At 40.9% G+C, this 22001-nt stretch overlaps 1 protein-coding gene across 10 annotated transcripts; it reads right to left on the minus strand.

Moving 5' to 3' along the window:
• Window positions 1-1147: 1147 nt before the first annotated feature.
• Window positions 1148-21101, minus strand: phka1a (phosphorylase kinase, alpha 1a (muscle)). Of its 10 annotated transcripts, none has more exons than XM_018703784.2 (36): window positions 20818-21101; window positions 18466-18624; window positions 18203-18250; window positions 17725-17893; window positions 17117-17199; window positions 16880-16960; window positions 15697-15795; window positions 15459-15605; window positions 15266-15319; window positions 14189-14311; window positions 13997-14092; window positions 13801-13908; window positions 13123-13201; window positions 12892-13026; window positions 12539-12648; window positions 11775-11919; window positions 11594-11672; window positions 11179-11246; window positions 9723-9884; window positions 9524-9618; window positions 9283-9428; window positions 8719-8872; window positions 8437-8595; window positions 8233-8362; window positions 8007-8108; window positions 7200-7315; window positions 6987-7022; window positions 6718-6753; window positions 6068-6103; window positions 5824-5859; window positions 5139-5168; window positions 4213-4257; window positions 3877-4038; window positions 3668-3721; window positions 3000-3200; window positions 1148-2911 (listed from the first exon to the last, which is right to left on the minus strand). In XM_018703784.2, exons 1-36 carry the CDS (start codon window positions 20893-20895, stop codon window positions 2738-2740), a joined length of 3735 nt encoding a protein of 1244 aa, XP_018559300.1. In that variant the 5' UTR covers window positions 20896-21101; the 3' UTR covers window positions 1148-2737. The 10 variants fall into 10 exon arrangements, with proteins under 10 accessions (XP_018559300.1, XP_018559295.1, XP_018559297.1 ...); XM_018703779.2 differs by having other exon boundaries at window positions 11080-11246; XM_018703781.2 differs by lacking the exon at window positions 6987-7022 and having other exon boundaries at window positions 11080-11246.
• Between the last annotated feature and the right edge of the window lie 900 nt (window positions 21102-22001).

Genomic DNA, 22001 nt, shown 5'->3' on the forward strand with positions numbered 1-22001 from the left:
GGAATCCACATTTAACCAGATGGTTGTTTTCAGGCTGTCACTGTGTTTCAGTGACACTGCAACAGTGATGAAAAGTAACTAAGTACATTTATTCAAGTACTGCACTTAAGCACAATTTGCACTATAATAGAGGCAAATATTATTCTTTTTACTGCACTACATTTATCTGACTGCTGTAGTTCCAACTTACAAAATACAATCAACAAATACTTATGATGTACTATATAGATTAAGCTGTATCATATAAAGCAGTTAAAATTAGCCCCATCTTTAGCCCCCACAACAATGTATTGGTGGCTCACGATTCTACATTATTAGTGCTTTTACTTTTGGCACTTTGAGTATATTTTGATGTTTTTATATTTTGAACACTTTTATACTTTTACTCAAATAACATTTTGAATTTATGACTTTTACTTGTAACTGTGGAAGCCTATTTCCACCAATAAAATGAAATAATAACATCTCAAAATAATGATAATTATTAAGAGTAATGATAATTATTTTGAGAAAGTTTCTCATTGTAATGACCTACAGACATTTATTTTTTCATCACACTGGCAGAAATTGACTTCCATATTTAAATTCGTTTGGACTGAACCTGGGGCTTTTGGGACCCTTTGTAGTTGCTTGCTTAATCCAGCCTCGTTTTGTTACTTTACAATAGTCTAAAAAAAGATTACATTTATAGATGAATAGATATTCTCCACAAAAATAGACATACATTAGAATACATCTCTCAATGACGGAGTGCCATTGTAAAAGATCTTCATACAGCACACAAAACGCTGAGTGATGAAAATGGCCTTGGCCTGAATCAGGAAGTTAATAATGATACACAAAGCACCACCTAGTGGATGCTTTCAACCACTAGCAAACAAAACATGATGCTAAAATTAACCTTCAATGTGTATGTTAACATCGTTGATCTTGGAAACTGTAAGATGACAAAACAGTCCCAACTCAAGGACTGCTCAAAAGATTTCTCTGGAGCTGGAACAGATCCATCTCCACAAGGAAAGCTGAGGAGGCAGTGTGATACGACGGAAAGCTCTGGAAGAAGCACGTAAGTGGACCTTGAGTTTGTCAGACTACGAAATCATCAGCAGATGCTGTAAAACTAAATCTAAACTTAGAAAATAAACGGTAGCTTCTTCTCTCTTTTATTACAGAATTAGTTTCAAAAATAACAACAAAAAACAGACAACGACCAGTTTTGTTCAGTGGATATTTTCTAGTAACAGAGAAATCACTGCCTCCCATTCTTCTCAAATGTAATAATATTAACACCCTCATTCTGCCATGATTGATTGTAGCTCACATGGAGTGTGGTGCTCACATCTTCAAATATCACAAAATAATTCAGTTATTGTACATTCAACCGAGAGACATTACACATTTCTCAATAATGTCTCAACCTGAAGACATAGAATCATGTCTGTTCTCAAATTACCTTTAATTTATTCACATTTTTCTCCCAGTGTACTGGACGGTGAATCATTGAAACACTCTTACAGAAAAAGGTTAAAGGTGAAATGCGTCCAAAATAATGTAAACTAACACGAGTTACTGTGATTAAACTAGAATGAACAAACAAAATGAAAGTTAAGGCCACGACAGCAGTAAATTAAGGCTTTTCCCTTTTCAAGAGGACAGAAATCTGAATTGCACATTTTAGTATTCACTGCACTGCTTTCAAGAATAACTGCAAAAGTACAGTATTACATGCTAAAACTATTTTATCTCCAAAGTAACACAACAAAAGCTCTAAATGCTAATTTGCATAGTTAAAATTAAACAGTGTTCTTGTAGTTTCAATCGCACACACACTTTAATAAGTGCTACAACGTTAAGGCGTTCAAGAAATTTCCTAAATAACTGTTGTTAAGTGAACTATAAAATAAATAGTAAATAGATTATCTAATTTTGTCATTATTTTGTACATCACACAGCGAGTGGGATTTGAGGTATAGTGACATGAGACTTGTAGGTTCAGTAGGTGTACTACAATCTTAGCATATGTGTGGTAATAAATTAAAGAGTTATGTAGGTTTTGTAAAACTTTACGTTTCGACAATGGTTGTACACGTGAGAACTGTGTGTGTCCTGGGTAAAAGTTGAGCTTGTCAGCTGGATATTCAGACTGAATTGCTTTAGGAAACTGCCCGGGTCAAACCACGTTCTCTTCTACTGGTTTTAATGTTTTATTTTCGTTTATTTCGTTAATGTTTTATTAAAAGACTAAAACCAGCAATGAATGAATCCTATAAACAAGTATTGTCTGTGTATCCAAAACCTGCATTTATGCATTACTAGTTTATTTTGACCAAATCCCACATGGGACATTCTGCTGTTAATACTCATTGGAGCAATAAATGTGTGTTAATCCGCAGCTGAAAGTAGTCCCCAGCAAATGCACTGTTTACCGCAGTTTGAGTGACGTTTAAGAAAATTATTTTAACTATATGTTTTTTTTACAGGTTGTTCGTCTTCAGTAGGAACCAGGGCTGAGAGCCACAGAAAGTTTAGGGAGGCTGGAAAAGCCACGTCCTTTAAGCTACAAAGTGAGGACATGACGCTAAGCTAACTGCTGCTACAGTTTCTGTTTCTGAATGTAACCTATAAATGTAACATATTAGATCTTAGAATTTATCGGTAATTTAACGTTAAAAAAATGTTGTATGTCTCAGCTTTAACGAGTGGTTTCATGCCTGCTCTGGTTTCTCGTGGCGTCCTCTCACTGCACAGCACACGACCCGCTGGGCAGGAAGTCCTGCACGTACACGGCCACGGCCTTGGTGAGGTAGGTCATGCTCCCGAAGCGGCCACTGGGGGCGCTGTCGTACAGCAGCCTGCACACTCCGGTGGACGGATCCCGCTCCAGGATGTGCTCCTCTGCTCCCAGGTCCATCTGGAGGAGAGGGAGAGATGAAACATGCTGCCCTACTCCATCACAAAACTAATAACACCAGATTTGAGTCATGTCTGTTGACGCCGACCTGATCTTTGTAGAACATGTCATTAGCGATGTGGACGATCTTCTCCACGTGGATGATGGAGCCGATACTCTCGATCTCCACGTCGGCCAGCATGGTGAGGACCAGGATGGCCTCCACCAGCAGCTGCCGGTACTCAGGCTGAGGGACGCGGTTCAACACCGTCTCCACATGGACGGAGAATTTGATCTCTCCAGGCGTCATCTGAAAGGACGAGGAAGGAAAAGACAAGAAGTAGAACAGGAGAGGGATGGATTTAGGTTCACCTTTTGTAGGTGAAATGTGCCTAACATTGGTTGAACTCCTAGAATTAAACTAGCATTAAAACAAACCTATTCCATCAGACTTTTTCGTCACTTTTGCGTCACAGAAATCTAATATATATCAATATACAGTCAACACTAAATGAAAAACAAAAAAAGAGAAATGAAAGGGTTGTTTTGGGAGTTTGAAAAGGTGTTTTACAGTTCTTAGTTCTGATGGCCAATTTGATTTTTGATGTTAAATTAATTGAAATGTATGCAACTTAAAAGCACTGACAGACAAATCTAAAGAGATCTGATAAGGAACCTGTTTCAGATTAGCTGTATCTAAGTGGTTAAGTGAAATTTAAATTTAAAGTGTGTGAAGAGTGTGAAGAGAGCATGAGATTCACTGTGCTGATGGATTACCTCTCTGGTGGTTGAAGAAGGAAGTACAAATCCCTCTATAGAGAGTCCATGGCACTGGAGGGCAACATATTTGTATCAGTACATTGTGGTAAATGTCCATTACAGATCAAGAACAAACAGAATATCATCTGTGTGCCGTGTGAGAATCTGTTTTATTAAAACCCCAAAGCGTCAAACTCTTGTGTGTCCTTCAGCGCATAAAGACTGACCTTCTGCAGGATCTTCCAGACCTTCTGGTAGAACCCGACAGGGACTCTGTTCAGAGCCCCGTCCAGACGTCTCCTGCGCAGCCATTGGCCGTGCCTGGTATCCTTGGCAACTGGAATGCTCTCCGGAATGTCCAGAGATTCTATTGACGGCAGCCTGTACCTCTGAATCACCCGAGAAACAGAAAGGATTTACTGTAGGTGAGTTTTATCCTGGAAAAAACAGCACCCCCTTCCTGTTTTTGAGGCACATCACAGTCCCGCAGACCACAGACCAGGCTTTTACTGAACTGACAACGCAAAATATGAGAAAAATCTGATTAATAGACAAATTTTTACCCCAGATTCGATGTTTTCTATGTCCAGTGACTGAGATCGCATGCCCTGAGACGCAGTAAAGACAAAAACAAAAAAGAAAGGGAAGGGAGAGGAAAAAAAAGGAAAACAGATGCACAAAATGAAAAACAACAAAGCTCAGCAGTTGACAAAAGCGCGAGTGATGGATTCAAACAGTGATGACAACAAAACAAAACGAAAGCTGGCGGGTTGTTGCCTCTTCGTGTGCTACATCAAGAGTCACAGCATGCATGAAAATCAAGATGGGAAATGATAGAAATTAGGTTAGAAAACAGCAGATTAAAGGTGAATAAACAGATTAATTTCCTGGTGTGCGAGTTTTAGAGGCTCTAAACGCTGAATGAAACTTCCATCGTCATGTAACAAGAAGTTGAGAAGCAAACTGGTCAGTTTACATTTCCATTTTTTTCCCTGTGCCTTCATTGATTTTCATTTTTTTAATATACATTCTGGAACACTTAATTTACCTTAAATTAACTGCACTTAATCCATCCAACAGGAAAGTGCCTGTTGTTCCTGAAAGTATAACTTGTTTATATCATTTATCAAGCAGAAATGCCAAATATTTACAACCTCCAGCTTCTAAAATCTAAATATTTGCTGCTTTTCTTCATCTGAAATCATAGTGCGTGAGATATCTTTGGGTTTTAGAGTTGACTGTTATCTGTAGACCAAACAATGAATCAATTAATCAAGAAACAGATTGATAATGAAAACAATTGTTAGTCGCAGCTCTGCTAACAATAAATTATAATTAACTACACACAATAAAGTTGCAGGATATTTCACTTTTTGAGCAGCCACAAGGTAGCAGAGGGTTAATCACTCAAATTATTTGATTTATAACTTTTTTAGTTGATGTTCATGTGAATTAACACCCAGAAAAACGTGTTTAATGTCGTTATCACCTTGCGAGGGGAGGACAGTGACCGGTCGAACTGAAATGGAGAAAAATAAAAATCCACATTTCATAACAGGTGACTTTCATTTAAAACCTGTAACACCCCAGATAATTTAAACCCTCTCTATTAGCCGAAATTAATTAATGGGTCAAAACAAGTCTGACACCTCCACCAACACCATCATCATCATCATCATCGCTCTGATCAGCTCTGTCAAAAACAACCTGTGATCATTCCGCATCTGAATCAGAATAAAATCAACACTTAATTACAATTCTATCAACTGTTAAAGGAGCTGTGTGTAAGTTTTCCGTGCCGCTGAATGTGGTCTCTCCCTGGGAATAGGTGGTGAGCAGCACTGTTTGTTCAGAGCAGTGAGTCGCTATCGGAAAGTAATGAGACGGGACAGGGCTAGCTAGCTAGCTAGCATGCTAACTTAAGTGGAAGAGAAGAAGTGATAGAACTAGAGGCAAAACTTTAGCGTTGCATTATTGACTCTTTGGCAAGTAAAGGAATACAGTTTGATGCTGAACTCGCAGCATTTTTTCTAAAACAGCTGCTAATGCTAACGTTAGCTATGTAGCGATAGCAAAAAGGTACAACTAGCTCCTTTAATTCAGTCAAATCTCAGCATCTAGCTCTCCCTCTCGTCTCCAAGACTCTTATTTATTAATTTCATCATCATTATCACCTTAACTGAGTCAGTCAAAGACACCCTGCGGTCCATCTGCAACAGAGGAAACACAATGAAGTGCAAAAATTAAAACACAACTGTCACCACAACTGCTAACTGTCATATTAGCGAAGCCATATTCTGTTTCCACAGCAAAGCCAGTTAATGAGATTAATGTCATCCTCCTCAACATCATTAAAATCTTCAGTTTACAACTCCACAGCAAGGTGAATTAACTCCTCCTCCTCATCATCATCATCACCTCCAAAACTGGATCTGTTAAAGACAGCCTGGGGTCCTGAATCAAAACAAAGACAAAACAAGCAGCATTGTGAAGTCAAGCTTCAGTCTTGACCTTACAGAAAGCAGCTAGAAAAACTCAACCTGCTTGATCTCGAGCTTTCAACTGCATCACACAATCTTCTTCTACCTCTGTGATCAGATTTTCCTCATTAAACATTTAGGTTCACAGTTCAGTCTTGACCTTGGAAACAGCAGCTTAGCTCAAGCCAAAAGCTCAGGAAAAAGCGAGTAAGTGGACCTTAAGCAAACCTGAAGTTGTTTTGTCAACAGCTCTCCAGAAGACCTGAAAGTACTCAGAGTTTGTTTGACGTTTGAACATCTGCAGTTTCATTTCAACGGAGCTAACTCCATGTGATGATGAGAACAGTGAGATGCAGCTGAAAGCTCCGGAACAAGACACAGAACTACCCTTTATTGACTAACAAAAACAACCACATTACTACAACCACAATTAAAAAAAGTCTCCTTCACTTCCTGATCAATCTGACATCTGGTGATGTTTACATGGAAGATGAATTAACATCTACAGTATATTCTGGATCATTGTTTACTGATACAGTAGAAACATATAATACTGTGATCGTTAATATTCCTTCATGTGATCATCACCTTAAATGGATCCGTCAAGGACAACCTGTGCTCCGCCTGCAACACAAAAACCATGAAGTCATGAATAAATTAACTAATAAACTGAGGGTGCTCACATCGACCACAACAACTTTAATTAATTTCACCCTGTTGATAATTTTTCAGGATTTTTAAATTTTTCCTTAATTGTCTCCTTCTCCTTTCAATTTCTCCACTAATTATTTTTCCCGTCAGCCTCATCAAACTGAATTAGGACCTGATCTGATTCAACATTTTTCAGTCGTCGTCACCTTGCTCACATCCGTCAAAGACAACCTGTGTTCCAGCTGCAAGAAGACAGAGTTCAGTTTGAATAAGATCCTCTCATCCTTTAACCTCATCCTCCACCTCTTCATCATCATCGTCCTCGTCACCTCCTAAATGTTCTGGGTTTTTACGTCAACACCATTTTTAATGACGAGCTGTGAGAGACGTGTTTTGATCTCACGACCACAGGACCCTACCATCTTCATGTCGCTCTTCAGTTTGCTGATGCCGGCTCGCTCGCTCTTGGTGGCGCCAACGTTGCCCAGATGATGGATGGAGATGGCCGGACTGACTCCGGCCTCCATCTCTCGCACTGAGGAGGAGAGAGAAAAGAAAAACAACTTAAGTGTGTTCAGTCTGTTCTTTCACAGGGAAAACTGAGTGCTTATATATGAAATTTTTATTACAAACTTGTAGAAATGATTTCTGTAAATATACAATCAGACGAAATAACATCTATATATCACTTATTATTGCTGGCAAACGTCGTTACTCTCCTATAAAACTACACCCAGGGACCAACTGTCTCATAATTAATATAAATAATAGACTGCTAATTCAAGTTTTGCTGAAAGCTTCTGAGCTTCGTAGCTGCAGAATCTACAGACCTGATAATTCAAACTGGAAAAAACACTGAATAAAGAATTCCTCGTTAAAAAACGTTGCTTCTCCGTGGCGCTCTTGGACGGGAACAGGACGTCGAGAGCGGCTGTTTGCTTAGCGTGTTTCTCTGATTACTGAAGATCCAGACGTCTGATGATAAAAAAAATCTGTCATCTGGTTAAAACGTTATAAAAAGTGACGGCGATTTTGAACTGTGAGAAAGTAGTTGTTCATGACGCTTCTTAAGACTTTTCAAGACCTTCACATGCTGAGCTTAATGAAACAGTAACTACGAGATAATGAGGCCTTAGTTCAGAAAGACTGAATTGAGTTTCGACAGAGAGGAGAGACAGAGCAGACTCTGATTGGCTGCATGGGATGGATTTGATTGGTTGACTGACCGCTACGCTGAACTCCAAACTCCTTCCCGCTGAGGATGTGGTGGAGGAGATTCTTCAGTTCGGACGGACTCAAACTCATCAGACTTTCTGTGGCCTCTTCTCCTGCACACACACACACACACACACACACACACACCACAGAGATTTAAAAAAAAAAAAAGTCAAATCGTGATTTTAACAATTTGCTTAAGGCCCAAGTTTAAACACCACGTTCTTCTCGTCTCACCTGAGCAGTTGAGCGACTGGGCGAGTTCAGTGGCCATGACCTGGATGATGAGGCCGATGCGGAGCCTGAACATCTCGCTGAACAGACTGGGCTGAGTCCTTATGCTCATAGCCAGGTACACCATGATCTCCTGAAGGATGGAGGGAGAAAAAACGATGAGGGAGGGAAAAAAATTCACAGGTGATAGCGGAGGAGATGGCTCACCTGGGTGAGTATAGCCACGCTGATGTTGTTGTCGCTGGCCTCATCGATGAGGACGGCCAGCTGGTCTGGAGGTATGGGAGCGGTGATGGTTTTCTCTCGGGGTTCAGGAGGTAAACCCACGGTCAGGTGCTTCTGGTGAGCCAGCAAATCAGAGCAGGCCTACAGAGAGAGACCGAGAGATTACAACCAATCAGAAAAGGCCGCCTTTGCTGAAGGAAAACTCTGAACGCTGCTGTGTTTTATTCATAACCACGTTTATGTCCACGCGAGCTGCTGTCGTACCGAGTCGAGCTCCTCCACCTTCTTCCTCAGCATGCCAGAGATCATCCTGATGAGGCCCCAGTGTTTGAGTTCTCCGGCCTTGTCGTAAAGGTCGGTCAGCAGGGAGCGCACCGTGGAGCCTTTGCCGTGCAGCTGAGTGTCCCAGTCCATTCCCCTGTTAAAACAGACGCACGAGAACAAACACAGGGAGGCTAATGAAAGCTGTGCAGTCAAGAGACGGTGAGAAATGTTTGAGTTTTATGCAGTTTGACAGGAACGATTTTGATTCTTGTTTGCAAAGTTTGAATCTTCCAGTTTGAATCCTCATTTTTGACTTGTTTTCTGTTTTACACCCTGTTTTCTAGAGCACACGAGGCAGAATCTTTGCATGAATGCATGAGGCACCACACTTTTATTTTATCAGAATTATGAGTAAATGAAGGAAAGGTGATGAAAAACAAAGACACATGGTTCTTGAGCAAGTTTTAAGCATGAAAAAATCATATTTTCCTGGTCGATACTGCAGATATTTTTAACAAGGTTTGCTTCTGAAACACTGCAGCGTTATCAAACTGTGTATCTCACTGGTCTTTGAAGAGGATGTAGAGTATGTCAGCCTGGTCCTGGAGATTCTGTGTCTCTTTTAGCAGCTGGACCAGAGCGCTGTAATCAATGTTGCCGCTGGCGTCTCTCGGGATGCCGCTCTCGGCCATGACTGCCACGTCTGGACTCTGGAGGAGGACGACGGACGGATAGAGGAGAAAAGTTAAAGTTGGATTTGGATGAAAGAGGGATGGCGGAGGAGTTAAAAGACACAAAAACACACCGTAGTTTGTTGTGATTCAGAGGAATCTGGGAGGTTCAGGTTGAGCGACGGCTGAGAGGAGCGAAAGAGTTTGTTTGGCAGGTACATGTTGACGTCTGGACAAAACAACACAAATCAAAGAGCAGTCTGGTGTCAGCGAGTGCTGGTATCTTCTGAGGGGTGTCTGGAATATCCAGTCCCAGATTAGGGATCCACTCACTGTGAACATTGAGGTCCTGAGCCTTGTTCATCAAAGACACCATCTCCTTTGTTTTGGTGGCAGCAGCCTTGAACCTGCTCAAACCCCCGACCTGCTTTTTGGGCTTCTTGGGGGCAGCGTGGGCCAACAGGTGGTCCAGGTACTGAGCGAGGTCGTCAGCCTCTGTGAGAGAGGACAAAAAGGACATATGGAGATGGGACAGAAGGAACAGGATGGAGAAATAGTTAAAAAATGTCACGAAAGTGTCACAAGAGTCACAGGGAGCAGAAGTCACAACTCACCTTAAAAAGTGAGAGAACCATTCATTTAAACTGAACCACCTCAATTATCTGACTTCATGAAATCCATTTAAATATCTAACAGTAATAACAAGAGTTGATATGCAGTTCTTAAAAGGTTTTTTCACCCAAATCCTCCAAAAAACATGTTTCTCCCACACATATACACCTGAGGATATTTAACCAAGCTTATAGTTTTATTTGGGGTTTTAAGATGCTGTAAACAGTTTTTATCAGTCGTTTTCAATAGGAGCTATATTTTTATATTTGTTTGTAGACTGTATATGAGTGTATGTGTCTTCATATTCAGTCATTATGAAGTTCAGATGTTATTTTTCAGTGCCCTCTTGTGTCAGTTGTATTAGCGGAGCAACATTATCTGTGTGGCTATATTCACCTCTTGTGAAAATAAGTTAATTCATGAGTGAATTTAATTGTACAGTGATGTAGCTGTGAAGATTATTATCATGCAACCAAAATGCTCTAAAACTGTGAATATACAGATCATCAAGTAGCAAAAACGTGCATCCAGTCACAGGCTATTTAACACCATGCATGTGTGTTAAATTACAACAGACGAGCACAAAACACAAGCAGCACAACATTTCAGGATTCTATGATCAATAAAGTTCAAGTTATCCGTCATTTAAATGCAACATTACTGAACAAGTCTCATTTACCAACAAGCCAAGACATGTTTGACAAAAAACAACTTTAGTTTCATATTTATATTTCTGTTGAGATCTCTGTCAGGTGAGGAATATTAAAACGTACGTTTTTGAACAGCAGTGGTGCAGGAATGAGTCGTAAAACCAGGAAGTAAGTTAGCATGTTAGCACTTCCTGTTCCCTCGTCTCAAAGTCAATGGGTTTTTGGTAACTTTGAGTGATTCAGCAGGTTAAACATGCACAGCTACAGTCTGTGGCCGTGTATGTATTTCAGGAATACATACCACCAGGAATGGTCGAACCACCGATGGAAAACAAACCACCTCGCGCTGTGAAGTTTATTTATCTATTCAAAAAAATATATTATTCCACAGCTGGTGTCGCCATTCCAGCCATCTATTTTTTTCTTACCATCATCACAGCGTAACTCATGCACGTATCCATCGCCGCTACTCTCATCATCATCATCATATGCTTCCTCGTGGCGGCCCATGCTGCCAGGACCCTTACCGTCCAGGAAGCTGAGGTGAGCAAAACAGGAAGTGGTCAAGAACTCCGACAGCTTCCCCGTCTGGATCCTAGAGGAGGAGGAGGATGAAGAGGGAAAAAAGAGGTTTTTAGATTTTGTATATGTCTGTTTTTAAAGCGTATGTTAAATATGTTAACATGTGTTATATTCTTCACAAATTACAAAAATACATATACAAATACAAAAAATAATTAATTAAATCATTTAACATTTTTATTTCCTGTAAATTTCATCTTCTTACGAATCTACAGTAAACTTCCAGGACATACAGTAATTCACCAAAATACTAATCAATTTAATTTGACATTTTTTGCCTAAAATTATTCATTTTTAAAGATGACCTGTTTAAAAAAAACAGCACAAAATCAACCATGTTCTTTCCTGACGTAAATTCACCTTGCTCCTCCATAGTAACCGTCCTGTAACTTTTTCAGTGTCGCCAACACGGCAGGGTCCAGGTTTGTACGATCTTCAGCTGAAACACAAACACACACAAGACGAGGAATACACACACTCTGTTCATGTTTTCAGCACAAAGTGTGTGTGTGTGTGTGTGTGTGTGTGTGTGTGTGCTCACTCAGCATCGTCTGTGAAATGGGGAAAGTGACGGTGGGTCGTCCAGTCATCCTCCATCTGGATGAGAGGTAGGCGATTTCTGTCCTCAGCATCTCCACGATCATCTTGTTGTCCAGCGCCATGTAGAACTGCTGGTGGTCGATGAACTGGAGGGAGGATTATGGGAAATCAGGGCTTTGGACCAACCTCTTTTCTAGTGACTCAATGAAATTAAGGCAACAACATTACGTAGAACTAGAGAACATGAAAAGTCTGGGTCTGGAAATTAGTATTTCAAGTACAGAATATGTGCAGTATATGGACATTTTGGAGATAAAATCAAATCCAGTCCCATTTAAACACCAGCCTGACTTTCTTAAATTATAACACAGGACCTTAACACGTTTTTCATTAAATTTTATCTTCTGCTTTTATTAGTAGCTTTAGGCTTTTGTAGAAGAGAAAACAGGGCCAATTTTCATCCCCCCTCCTGATCAAAGTCAGCAAAGGACAGATTATCTGATGGTTCTAAAGATGATCTTATCAGATTGTCCTGTGGTGTGAGGTGTTTCAGATTTTTTTTTTTTTTATGTTCATATTAGATTTATCTTTGTGTGGAACAATCAGGCAGCTGACTGAAGGACCAACAAGAACTGCGTGTGGATTTGGTTTGCAGTCGCTCTGGTGTTGATCTTCTCATAGCACATCACACACTATAAAAACAAAACAGTGAAATCTGACATTACTTGTCGTCGTGTGTGTGGTCTCTCACATTTTATCAGTTACCTGAGGTGTGAATGCGAACATGGTGTTCCTGATGATGTAGAACTTAGAGGTTCCCAGGACTCCGATCCTCCTGTAGGGCCGTCCTGTTAGACCCAGCCTCGGGTTACGTCCTGGGACAGAGCAGGAAAAAGTGAGCGGCGGCTCGGAGAGTCGAACATTTTCTAGTTGTTAACCTCTCAGCTGAAAGTACCTCAACTCTACATTTTGCCTTTTTGTACAAATTAAGATCTGAGGTTTTCTAAATTACGTGAAGGGCAAAAAGATGGATTTAAAAAAACAGACACTTTCCCTTTATTCCTAAAAGTTGTCACTTCTGATTTAGATATTAGAAATATTCTTGTCTGAGGTCGCACCGAGTCTGGCGTAAATGTGGCTCAGGACTCTGGAGGGCTGCACGTGGATGGGATGGATGTCGGCCACAGTCTCCACGTATATACCGTTCTTCACCAGCAGCTCTTTAATCTCCTCAGTCTCTGCCAGAATCGACACTGAAAGAGGAGAGAGAAGGTTTCGACATGGATTAAAACACTCCCCACGTTATTGCTGCTACATCACTGAACTAATCATGTTTCCTGATAACTCACCCTGTACGACCACGTCAGGTTTAGGGATGGTGGAGAAACGTCGGTTTAGAGGGTCGATCTCTCCGGGAGCAAGAAAACCCTGAAAAATGAGAAAAAGTCAGAGCCCCTAAAAATACATAAGTAATGTTTTGAATGGGTTTGAAAGAAAAATCTGGAAACTAAAGAAGAAATGAGACACAAAACCAATGACACATGATGTTACTGGAACATTTTGAGTCATGAGATAACTTTGGGTTCAAATAAAGGTCAGTAAGTTAGTAACATTAGGCTCAGTAACATTCAGTAACATTAGGCTTTAAAGTAATTCCTCATTTCATAAGCTCAAAATCTGATTATCAGCATTTTAAAAGTAGCAACTGTAAAAAGTCGTGCCTGATATAAGATTCATGACAGCCTACAACAAAAGAAGAGTTACAAAAATATAGTGACCAATTAATTTGTTTAGCATTTTAATTAGAAAAAATTAATTAAACTAAAATAAAATGAGACTGTAGAGACAAAGCAGTAAGAATAGTTAACACAAGGGTCCAAAACAATTAGAAAGATTTTTTTTTTAAAGAATTAAAGCGACAAAAAAACTAAATAAGTTAAAAAAAACAACTAATACAGCTGACAAACTTAATCATGACGCTTTCTTATGTGTTTTTTAAGGTGTTTGCTGATAAAATGACGCCTCACCTCGGACAAAAGGTTCCCCAGGATGTACAGAGACTGTCCCCATTTCAGAGGACATTTGCCCATAGGAACTCTCTCCACAGAGTGAGGGTTCATGTACTCTTCCTCCACCTGTTTGAGAACATACAGGAGAATAAAAGCATGTTAGCAGAGTAAAAATGTCATCAAGAAGAGCTAGAACTTCCCCTGAATTCCTCACCTTATCCGCGGGGACGCTGTAGAGCTCCGGGACCAGTCGAATCCCGTCTTTCTGTTTGATCAGGATTCCCTCCAGAGCCTCCTGGTACTCCTGCACCTGGATGGATTAACACAAATATTATTAACCTCTTTAAAATCCACAGAGTTCAACAGGTACACACTCTGTCAAACCTCACATGCAGGTGTGAATTACCTGTTCAGGGCTGTTGATAAAAATGCCGTCCAGTATGAGGTAGGTCCAGAACAGCGGCCACTCGCACTCGATGTTCTCAAACAGCTTCAGCTCTGCAGACTCGTAATACAGTCTGTTTGGATCCTGCAGGAAGATCAACAGAGGCAGAGTTTAGACGAGCAGAATATTCATTGATCCCTGCAGGAAAACTTGACTCTTCTCCTCCGTGTGCTGATCGAATGTCGTCTACAAAGACAGACTGCTGCGTGCATGTTTTTTTTAACTAAATAAAGGTATTTTTTTATCCAGCATGAAACTTTAAGACTGTTTCTCTTCTCCCTGCACCTTGGACGTTGGTCAGGTTGTGCCAGAAATCCCTTTTCTGCTTTTCTGTGACCTACAGAGCTCTAGACATTCTTCAGGGCACAAATAGTCCAGCTGATAACTGGAAGCTGCTCAGTAGATCACAGCAGCCGTTTCTAAATGAAGTTGACATGAGGACAGTTTTTTTGTTTTCTAATATTTCTTAATGCCAGACATTGAACACCATAAATAAATTGATAAGTGGTTGATGGACTGTGAAAACACCAGGGACAACAATAATAATCCAGCACAGTCCTGATAAAGTCTGAAATGTTGTCTAAAAAGAGAGCACAGAACAGGTCAGAGGTTTTTAAGATAAAGTTCGCTGTCAACTCACTGACCTCTAAAGAATAAACCTTTATAGTGCTGATGTTTTTCTACGCTCCATTAACTCAATGACCTCCTCCAAGTTGTTACGTAAGAGCTGAGCAACACTGACCATAACATACAGCTCCCACACTCAGCCCTCTGTGACCAGACCCTGTTTGGATTCATTTAAATGTTCCTGCTAACTACCAGAGTTAAAAACAAAAGAGGAAGAGAGGGACTGAAAAGGAGAGAGATTAAACCTCCAGAGAAGAGTCACAATCTTCCTCCAACAGCTCATGTACTGAAGGGCACCTCCTCAAAGCTAATAATCCCAAATATAGTCCGTGTCTGTGCAACATGCAGACACCGTGTACTGACATTTTATATCCATTACTCATCTGAAAAAGACTTTTACAGGTCGTTCACCTCTTTGGGTGTTTTGTGTCCGTCTCTGAGGAACCTGCAGCAGCCGTATCGACCCTGAGAAGACGAGAGAAAAGGCAAAATATCTTCAGTCTGTCTATATGTAAAATATGTGCTATTCATTACTTAAAAGCAGATTTAAAACAGTTTAATCAGTGTCAGGTTGATCTCCTCTTTCCAGTGAACTCCTCTGCACCTGGAGTTTGGAGATGATCTCCTCCTTGGTCATGTTGACTATGCTCATGTCCTCCACAGCAAAGGCCGGGTACGAGATGATGGCCAGGACGCCGGCATCCACCTCTTTGGAGATGGAAGCTCGAGGCAACATGGAGGTCAGGATGGACTGATGAGAGATAGCTCAGAATCAGAAGATGCTGATATGGTTTTTCTGATATGTGTAATGTGTGTGTGTGTGTGTGTGTGTGTTTGTGTACCTGGCAGTGCTGTATGTCGTCAGCCAGGGCGTGGACCACAGATCCAGGTCCTCCTTTTGCTCCAAACAGGTTGAGGTCGTCTAAGGCCTCCAGAGCTGCCTGGAGGACACACAGCAGCAAATCAGAGCGGCAACTATCGACCAGTTATCAACAAAAATCTGTCAATTAAAAGAAAAATACATCTAGAACTGTTTTCATAATTGTGAGTCGCTTTTTAGGCAAAAATCCTGAACAGAATTTCCTGCATTTTTGTTCTAAAAACTGAATATTTTTAGGGTTTTGGACTCTTTGTCGCACAAAGTAAGACGTCTGCCGGCATCACTCTGGGCTCTGATATAACTCAGCTGGACATTTTTCACAGTGTTATGATGATTTGTGATCAAAAATACAAATAACTAAATTTCAGTGCACGTTACATTCAACTCGTGCCGCTTTGCTTTTATAAATGCTAAAAACGACATGTAATTAATGGAGCAGGGAACGACCTGCAGTGGTGCCTCTTTCCAGTGTCTTAAATTAAACTGTGTGTCAGTAAATATATGTATGTGTGTGTGTGTGTGTTCACTGTGTTGAGTACTGTGAGTACTGTGTTATTTCTGAGCCAGAGGCCATTCTTGGAAGACCACAGAGAACCTGATACCTCCTGTTTGCTGGCAGCCAAGGACAGCACTGGGTCAGGCACAGAGAGAGTGAATACCATATCATATGTAAAAATAACTACAATGTTTTCGGGGTTTTTAATTCTCTTTGTATTTGAAGGATGTCTGTTTTTAAGACCAGAAACCATCCAGCAGCATCAAAAACATGCTCTCATTTAGCTAAAAACACGGCTGATAATTCAAGGATTTTCTCTGACAGCAGGATTACATTTATCCACACTGACATCGGGACACGCTGCTGCTGCGTCGTACACCAAAACAAAGTCCTCCCATCTGATCCTGAGTCAGTTTTCCAGCGTCTGGGTTGCATAAAGGTCAGAGTAAAGGCCGTCGCAGTGACTGGACACCTTCCACCGTGCCAGAGATTTTTAGTGGAGCACCTGTTTCTGCCTCTGTGGTGGGAAGCTCGGCTCTCGCTCAGGCAGTTTCTCCTCCTCACACCTGATTCCCACTGTTCTCCAGAGGCAGCATATATCAATCTATTCCCTGTATGTGTGTGTGTGTGTGTGTGTGTGTGTATTAACCTTGGCCATGCCTATAGAACTGGCGTTAATCTCAGTGATGCCCTGGTTGGTTTTGTCTCCTCTTTCCCACATCCCATAATCCTGTGGGGAACCAGAGAGGACGACAACAACGTTAACGCTTTTCCTAAAGTCCTCACAAACATAATAACATACAAACCGAAACACACTGATTGTTGTACTTTTCTGTTTCTCTTCAGCTGAAAAATTGAGTTTGTGGGTGAATGACTGAGCACTTACTGCCACTTTGTAAGCTGCCTCGATGTAGAACATGAGATTCTGAACCACGTCCACTTCATCCTGGGTGTAGACGATATGAAGACCTGAGGCATGCACACAAAAACGTTGATTTATCAAAGCACAGAGTAAAAATAACATTACAAGTTAATGGATATAGAGAAAGATGCTGTAGGTGTTTAACAGAGCATAAAACATGGTCAACGTGGTTTTCAAAAAACATACGTATTTATGCTCAAATTGCTACTTCCCAAGCCAACTTTTCCCCCACATTCCCTTGCATTTTTAATAAAGCAAGACACTCAAACAACAATCCTCCTGAAAAGCTGAAACTTCCCCTGAAATTCACTTGAAATTAGCTGCTTTTGTCCCACTTTACAACTAGAAACGCATCTTAAAACTCCATTTGAATGGGGTCTCTACATGCTGTATATATTTGTAAATTTGCTCCGTCGCTGAACATGGTTTCTCTCCAAGATACAGCTCCTTTAAAGTTGCAACAAACCACACAATTTCTATCTGTAAATCTTAATTGGATACTGCATTTAAGGGTAAATAGGGCCCAAGCTAGTATTTAAAATGTAAAAATGGCTCTTTGTTGCATTATTTACCAGATGCAGTCATCTGAGCGAGGAAGAACAGGAAGAGAGAGGTGGCGTCGACCTGTAGGTGACCCCACTGGTCGTCTCCAACAACTGTAGCGCAGGTCCTGGTGTTGTACTTGGCGTGGAGAGAGTCTGAGGTGCTTCGGCTGTATTTAAACTTCTCCACCTTATCCAGCTGTGGAGGTGGTGGTGAGGGACAGAGGAGAAAGAGATCAAGTTAGTTAACATTTTCTTCATTTAAGACCATTCGGCTATGAATCTGAAGCACTGCTGTAAAAAGAAGTAAGAATTTATGTCAGTAGGATTTATCTGGGGCTTCAGCAGGGTTTAACCTCCACTTCATTTCTACTGTTATTGCTGGGACAGTGTCCAAATCCTTTGTTTACTTCTCAACCTGTCCTGTGTGAGTGTGTATAAAACAGACAGAAACAGATTCAGAGGGAAAGAAACGAAGAGCGGCACATAGAAAAATGACATGACATACCTGCCTCATAATACACTGCAGGACACCTCTCATTAGCTTCACCACACTCTAAAGAGAGAGAAAGAGAGAGGGATGTTAAATGTCAACATCTTCAACACATCGTTCCTGGTTTCTAAGCAGAGAAACACGAGCCCCTTCATCAGCAGAAAGAAAGGAGCACACTCTGCTCCGGGACATGGAAAGGAACCAATATGATACTGCAGGGAATAAAAATATTAATCCCATGTTCCTCTTTATGTCCATGAACGCAGACACACGCCCACCTGCTCCAGTTCGTAGGCCTTGGCCTTGTCCTCGTCTCTGTCTGCGTTCTTCCTGTAGGCGAGACTGAGGGCCCACACTGACAAAATGCTGTAAACATTGTCTCGGACCCAGGCGTCCGGCTGGTCTGTGCTGCCCGGCAGGAGACCCGTTACTGGATCCTGTCAGACACGCAGAAAGGTCAGAGGTCACAGGTCAGGACTTAACAAAAACTAATAAGATATGTTGGACACTCGAGGGTGGAGATAAACTGCTTCAGGGTGTGCACTTTTGAGGGATTTCAATAAAACAACCTGGGAATTTATACATTTGTCTTGAATTTTTAAAGAGAGGGTAAAATTAATAAAATGAATATGACAAAATCCAAATAATAATAAGAGTGTTTTAAATACATCAGGGACTCTGTTGCATGATCGGCAGCTTATCTACATTTTCTCCCCCCCTTTGTCTTCATATAATATTATTTTCATTAATGTTTAACCAACTTGGTCAATAAAATGTGAGAAAACAGGGAAAACTGTAACAGTTAACAGTTAAACAGATTGTTTAAAAGTGCAACATACTCACTTCCCACAAGCCCTGTTGCTTGTTGTTGTAAAGAGGATGTTGCCACTTGTCTGACAACAGCCCTTCATAACAACAAAACTACTTGGTTAGAGCTAAAAAATAAGTGGAATAAATATTAATATTTGTTCATTATTTTCTGTAATTGTCCTTGGACATGAATAACTACTAAATATTCATTTTTCCTGACGTCTACGTCATAAATTGTCATTTTATTACAGCGGAGACACAAAAGCAGTCAACTGTTTCACCATCAAGTTGAGTTTCATCATCAGCAGTGAGAAAAGTCACACAATGTGGTTTCTGGCCAAGTTGCATAAATACACAGTGAGAAAGTCGACATGTTAGACCTTGTCAAGTCATCAGCCATTGCTTCTTCTTTAAAAGTAAGTGATCCGTGTGTTTAGACTAGCTTGCGCTGAGCTATTTTACTAATGGAGTAGACAGCTGAAAGGCTACCCAATGCAGATGCCAACTCAGCAAGAACAGACAGATTTACTAACACTGGATTTATCATTTCAAATTAAATGTATTATCGATGACTCCTGGCTGAGCGTCTGTGCTCTCAGTGAGCAGATTCTGGTCATTAGTGCAGCGACCCATCTGAGCAGCGAGCTGTATACAACTGCAAGGTGGCAAGCAGCCATCTGGAACAAATTCAAAAGTGACTTCATGCTGAGTTTTTAGTTTTTAGAGTAGTTTTTTGCGAATGGACTCTGGAGAGGCCAGGGAGTCAAGAAATGAGATCCAAAACCCTATGGACCAGAGTTTGTCAAGCACCCATTGGTGCTGGATCAAACCCACTCATCAAATTTACGACAATTTAAGATCCCGTCCAGTTGGATTTTGTGTAATCTTTTTTGGTTCCCCCACGTCAACCCTTAGACACACAAGTCACATGTAAAAGAGACTTGAGACCTTACCCAGAGTCCAGGCTGCTAAAACTGAACTTAGTTGCTTTTCTCAATAAGGATTTCCTGTGTGTAAGCAATCTGTTATTTCCACCAAGTAAAACATGGCAACTATCGGCCATCTATGTCCATCTGGAACATCCATCTTCGAACAAAGGTGGTGGCCTACAACACCAACTATCAGCCACCTACAACGCAACATCTTGAGATTCTTCCCTGGACGATTGGACCCCGATTGACCCTAACAACTTACATGATGTTAGGGTGGGTCAACAACTCTCAGGAACACATCCAAGAGGTTTAACACCTGGGACGCCCCGGCCAAGCTCTAGAACTGAGGAAGCCTTTCAGATGAGAGGTGAACCATCTTCAAGAAACCTGGAGGAAGTCCAGTTGCCTTCGACTCTGGCACTTAAGACGTTTTAAGGAAAGACAGTGTATTTTCACAGAAGGTTAGGGTAAGAGTTGGGGGCAGAAATGTAGATGTTATACTCTACATGGCCAAATTATCTGGACACCCGCGTCCAAATACTGGACAAGGGCGAATCCCTGCAGCCAGATACCAAAACCCTGTGGGCCAAGTGCAAAAACCCCCTTAAAAATCACTAACACAACTCCATACCTTCATTATATTCAGTTCACACACACACTTTACAGTGACCAAACCATGAGTGTATGTGACAGATCACCGTTGTCTTGTGAAATGTCAGTTTTCTTCACCTACCGCATGAAAACATTTGAATATTCGCTCGCACCGGACAAGCTAATATGACTTGGTCTGTAGCTATGAAGAAGAAACTGCTATTGTCGTTGACAAACAACCTTTGTTTAACTGTTAATCTAAATAAGTAGAGGTGAAAAGCAGATTCAAACACCTACTTGGTGTTTCAGGATAGTTTGCTGCACTATCCGGGCATAGTTGTCCAGTTTAACGCCCGAGTTACTCCGACTTCTCATGGTGACAAATCAGCGGTTTGAGTTCGGTTCAACGGCACAAAACTCGTTAAATCCTCGACGGTAAAGTCATTTCCTCGGCGCTTCTCTGAGGTCCACACCAGCAGAAAGAGCAGGCAGCTTTCAATGCGAGCAGAAAAGCTGCTGCCCGGCTGTCATGAAGGCAGCTTACAGGCGGCAGCGACCGGACATACAACAGGGGTTGTAACCTGAAGCTGCGGTAAGTTAGGCACAGGTAACGGACGAGAAACAGGAAGTGAGGAGTTCTTGCCTTCAAAATAAAATAATTTTGTTGCCAAATACCCCCTTTTTTAAAGTTTAAAGGTACAGCTTTTCTAAAAGGTGGATACCCCCCTCTCCCCCCACATTTTAATTGATTAGGATACAGAAAAAAACCCAAATCAGACTGTATATACATACTATTTTTATTTAGTATTTTCACTGTATCAGAGTATTAAACCGTTGAGTATTTTATTTTGAATTTTTAAACCGGAATAGCTATTCTTCGTTGTAAATAACTTTGCACTTGTGTAATTTAACACAAGTTTGCATGTTTGTATGTAAGTGTTTGTATGGTGTGGGAGTGCAATGTCAGAATTTTAGATAAGGATGAAAGTAATAAACCTACACTGTTAAAATTTACTTAAGAAAAGTTTAATGCTTGAAAAAAATCTAATTGCTTTGCAAGAATATTTGAACAGCTGTGAAATACAACCAGGAAGCAAACTGATGCAAAAACAATAGAAAACAGTCAAACGCCAACACGTAAAGGACATTTGCTGTTTTAACCAGTGCACTATCCAGCAGCATGGATTAACATTAAATGTGGTCAACTATAGGTAAAGGAATGACATTTTATATTTGGCAATATCTCAGAGAGTGAATTGTGGTTTGTAAGAGTCCGCTGTTTTTGGCGCCCCCTGTCGGAAAGCATAGATTCTCCCTCAAAGCTTCCATTGAGCTAAGCCACTTCATATTTCCAGTCAATTATAATTTAGAGGGAAATATAATAAATATACTTTTGGGTGCTGTGACAACATCACAGACTCCAGCCGGGACTTCCTGCCGAACTTTTCTTCAGGTCACTTACGACAGCTTTGCAGACCTTC

This window comes from Lates calcarifer, linkage group LG14 (genome assembly GCF_001640805.2).
Source record: "Lates calcarifer isolate ASB-BC8 linkage group LG14, TLL_Latcal_v3, whole genome shotgun sequence".
Lineage (NCBI taxonomy): Eukaryota > Metazoa > Chordata > Actinopteri > Centropomidae > Lates > Lates calcarifer.

Excerpts from the sequence above, each read along its gene's own strand:
- phka1a (XM_018703779.2), bottom strand. The coding sequence starts at position 20,895 with ATGAGAAGTCGGAGTAACTCGGGCGTTAAACTGGACAACTATGCCCGG. Across the intron at positions 18,625-20,817 it reads AAACTATCCTGAAACACCAA|GATCCAGTAACGGGTCTCCT; the intron begins GTAGGTGTTTGA and ends CGTGTCTGACAG. Across the intron at positions 8,363-8,436 it reads GCGTGGCTATACTCACCCAG|GAGATCATGGTGTACCTGGC; the intron begins GTGAGCCATCTC and ends TCCATCCTTCAG.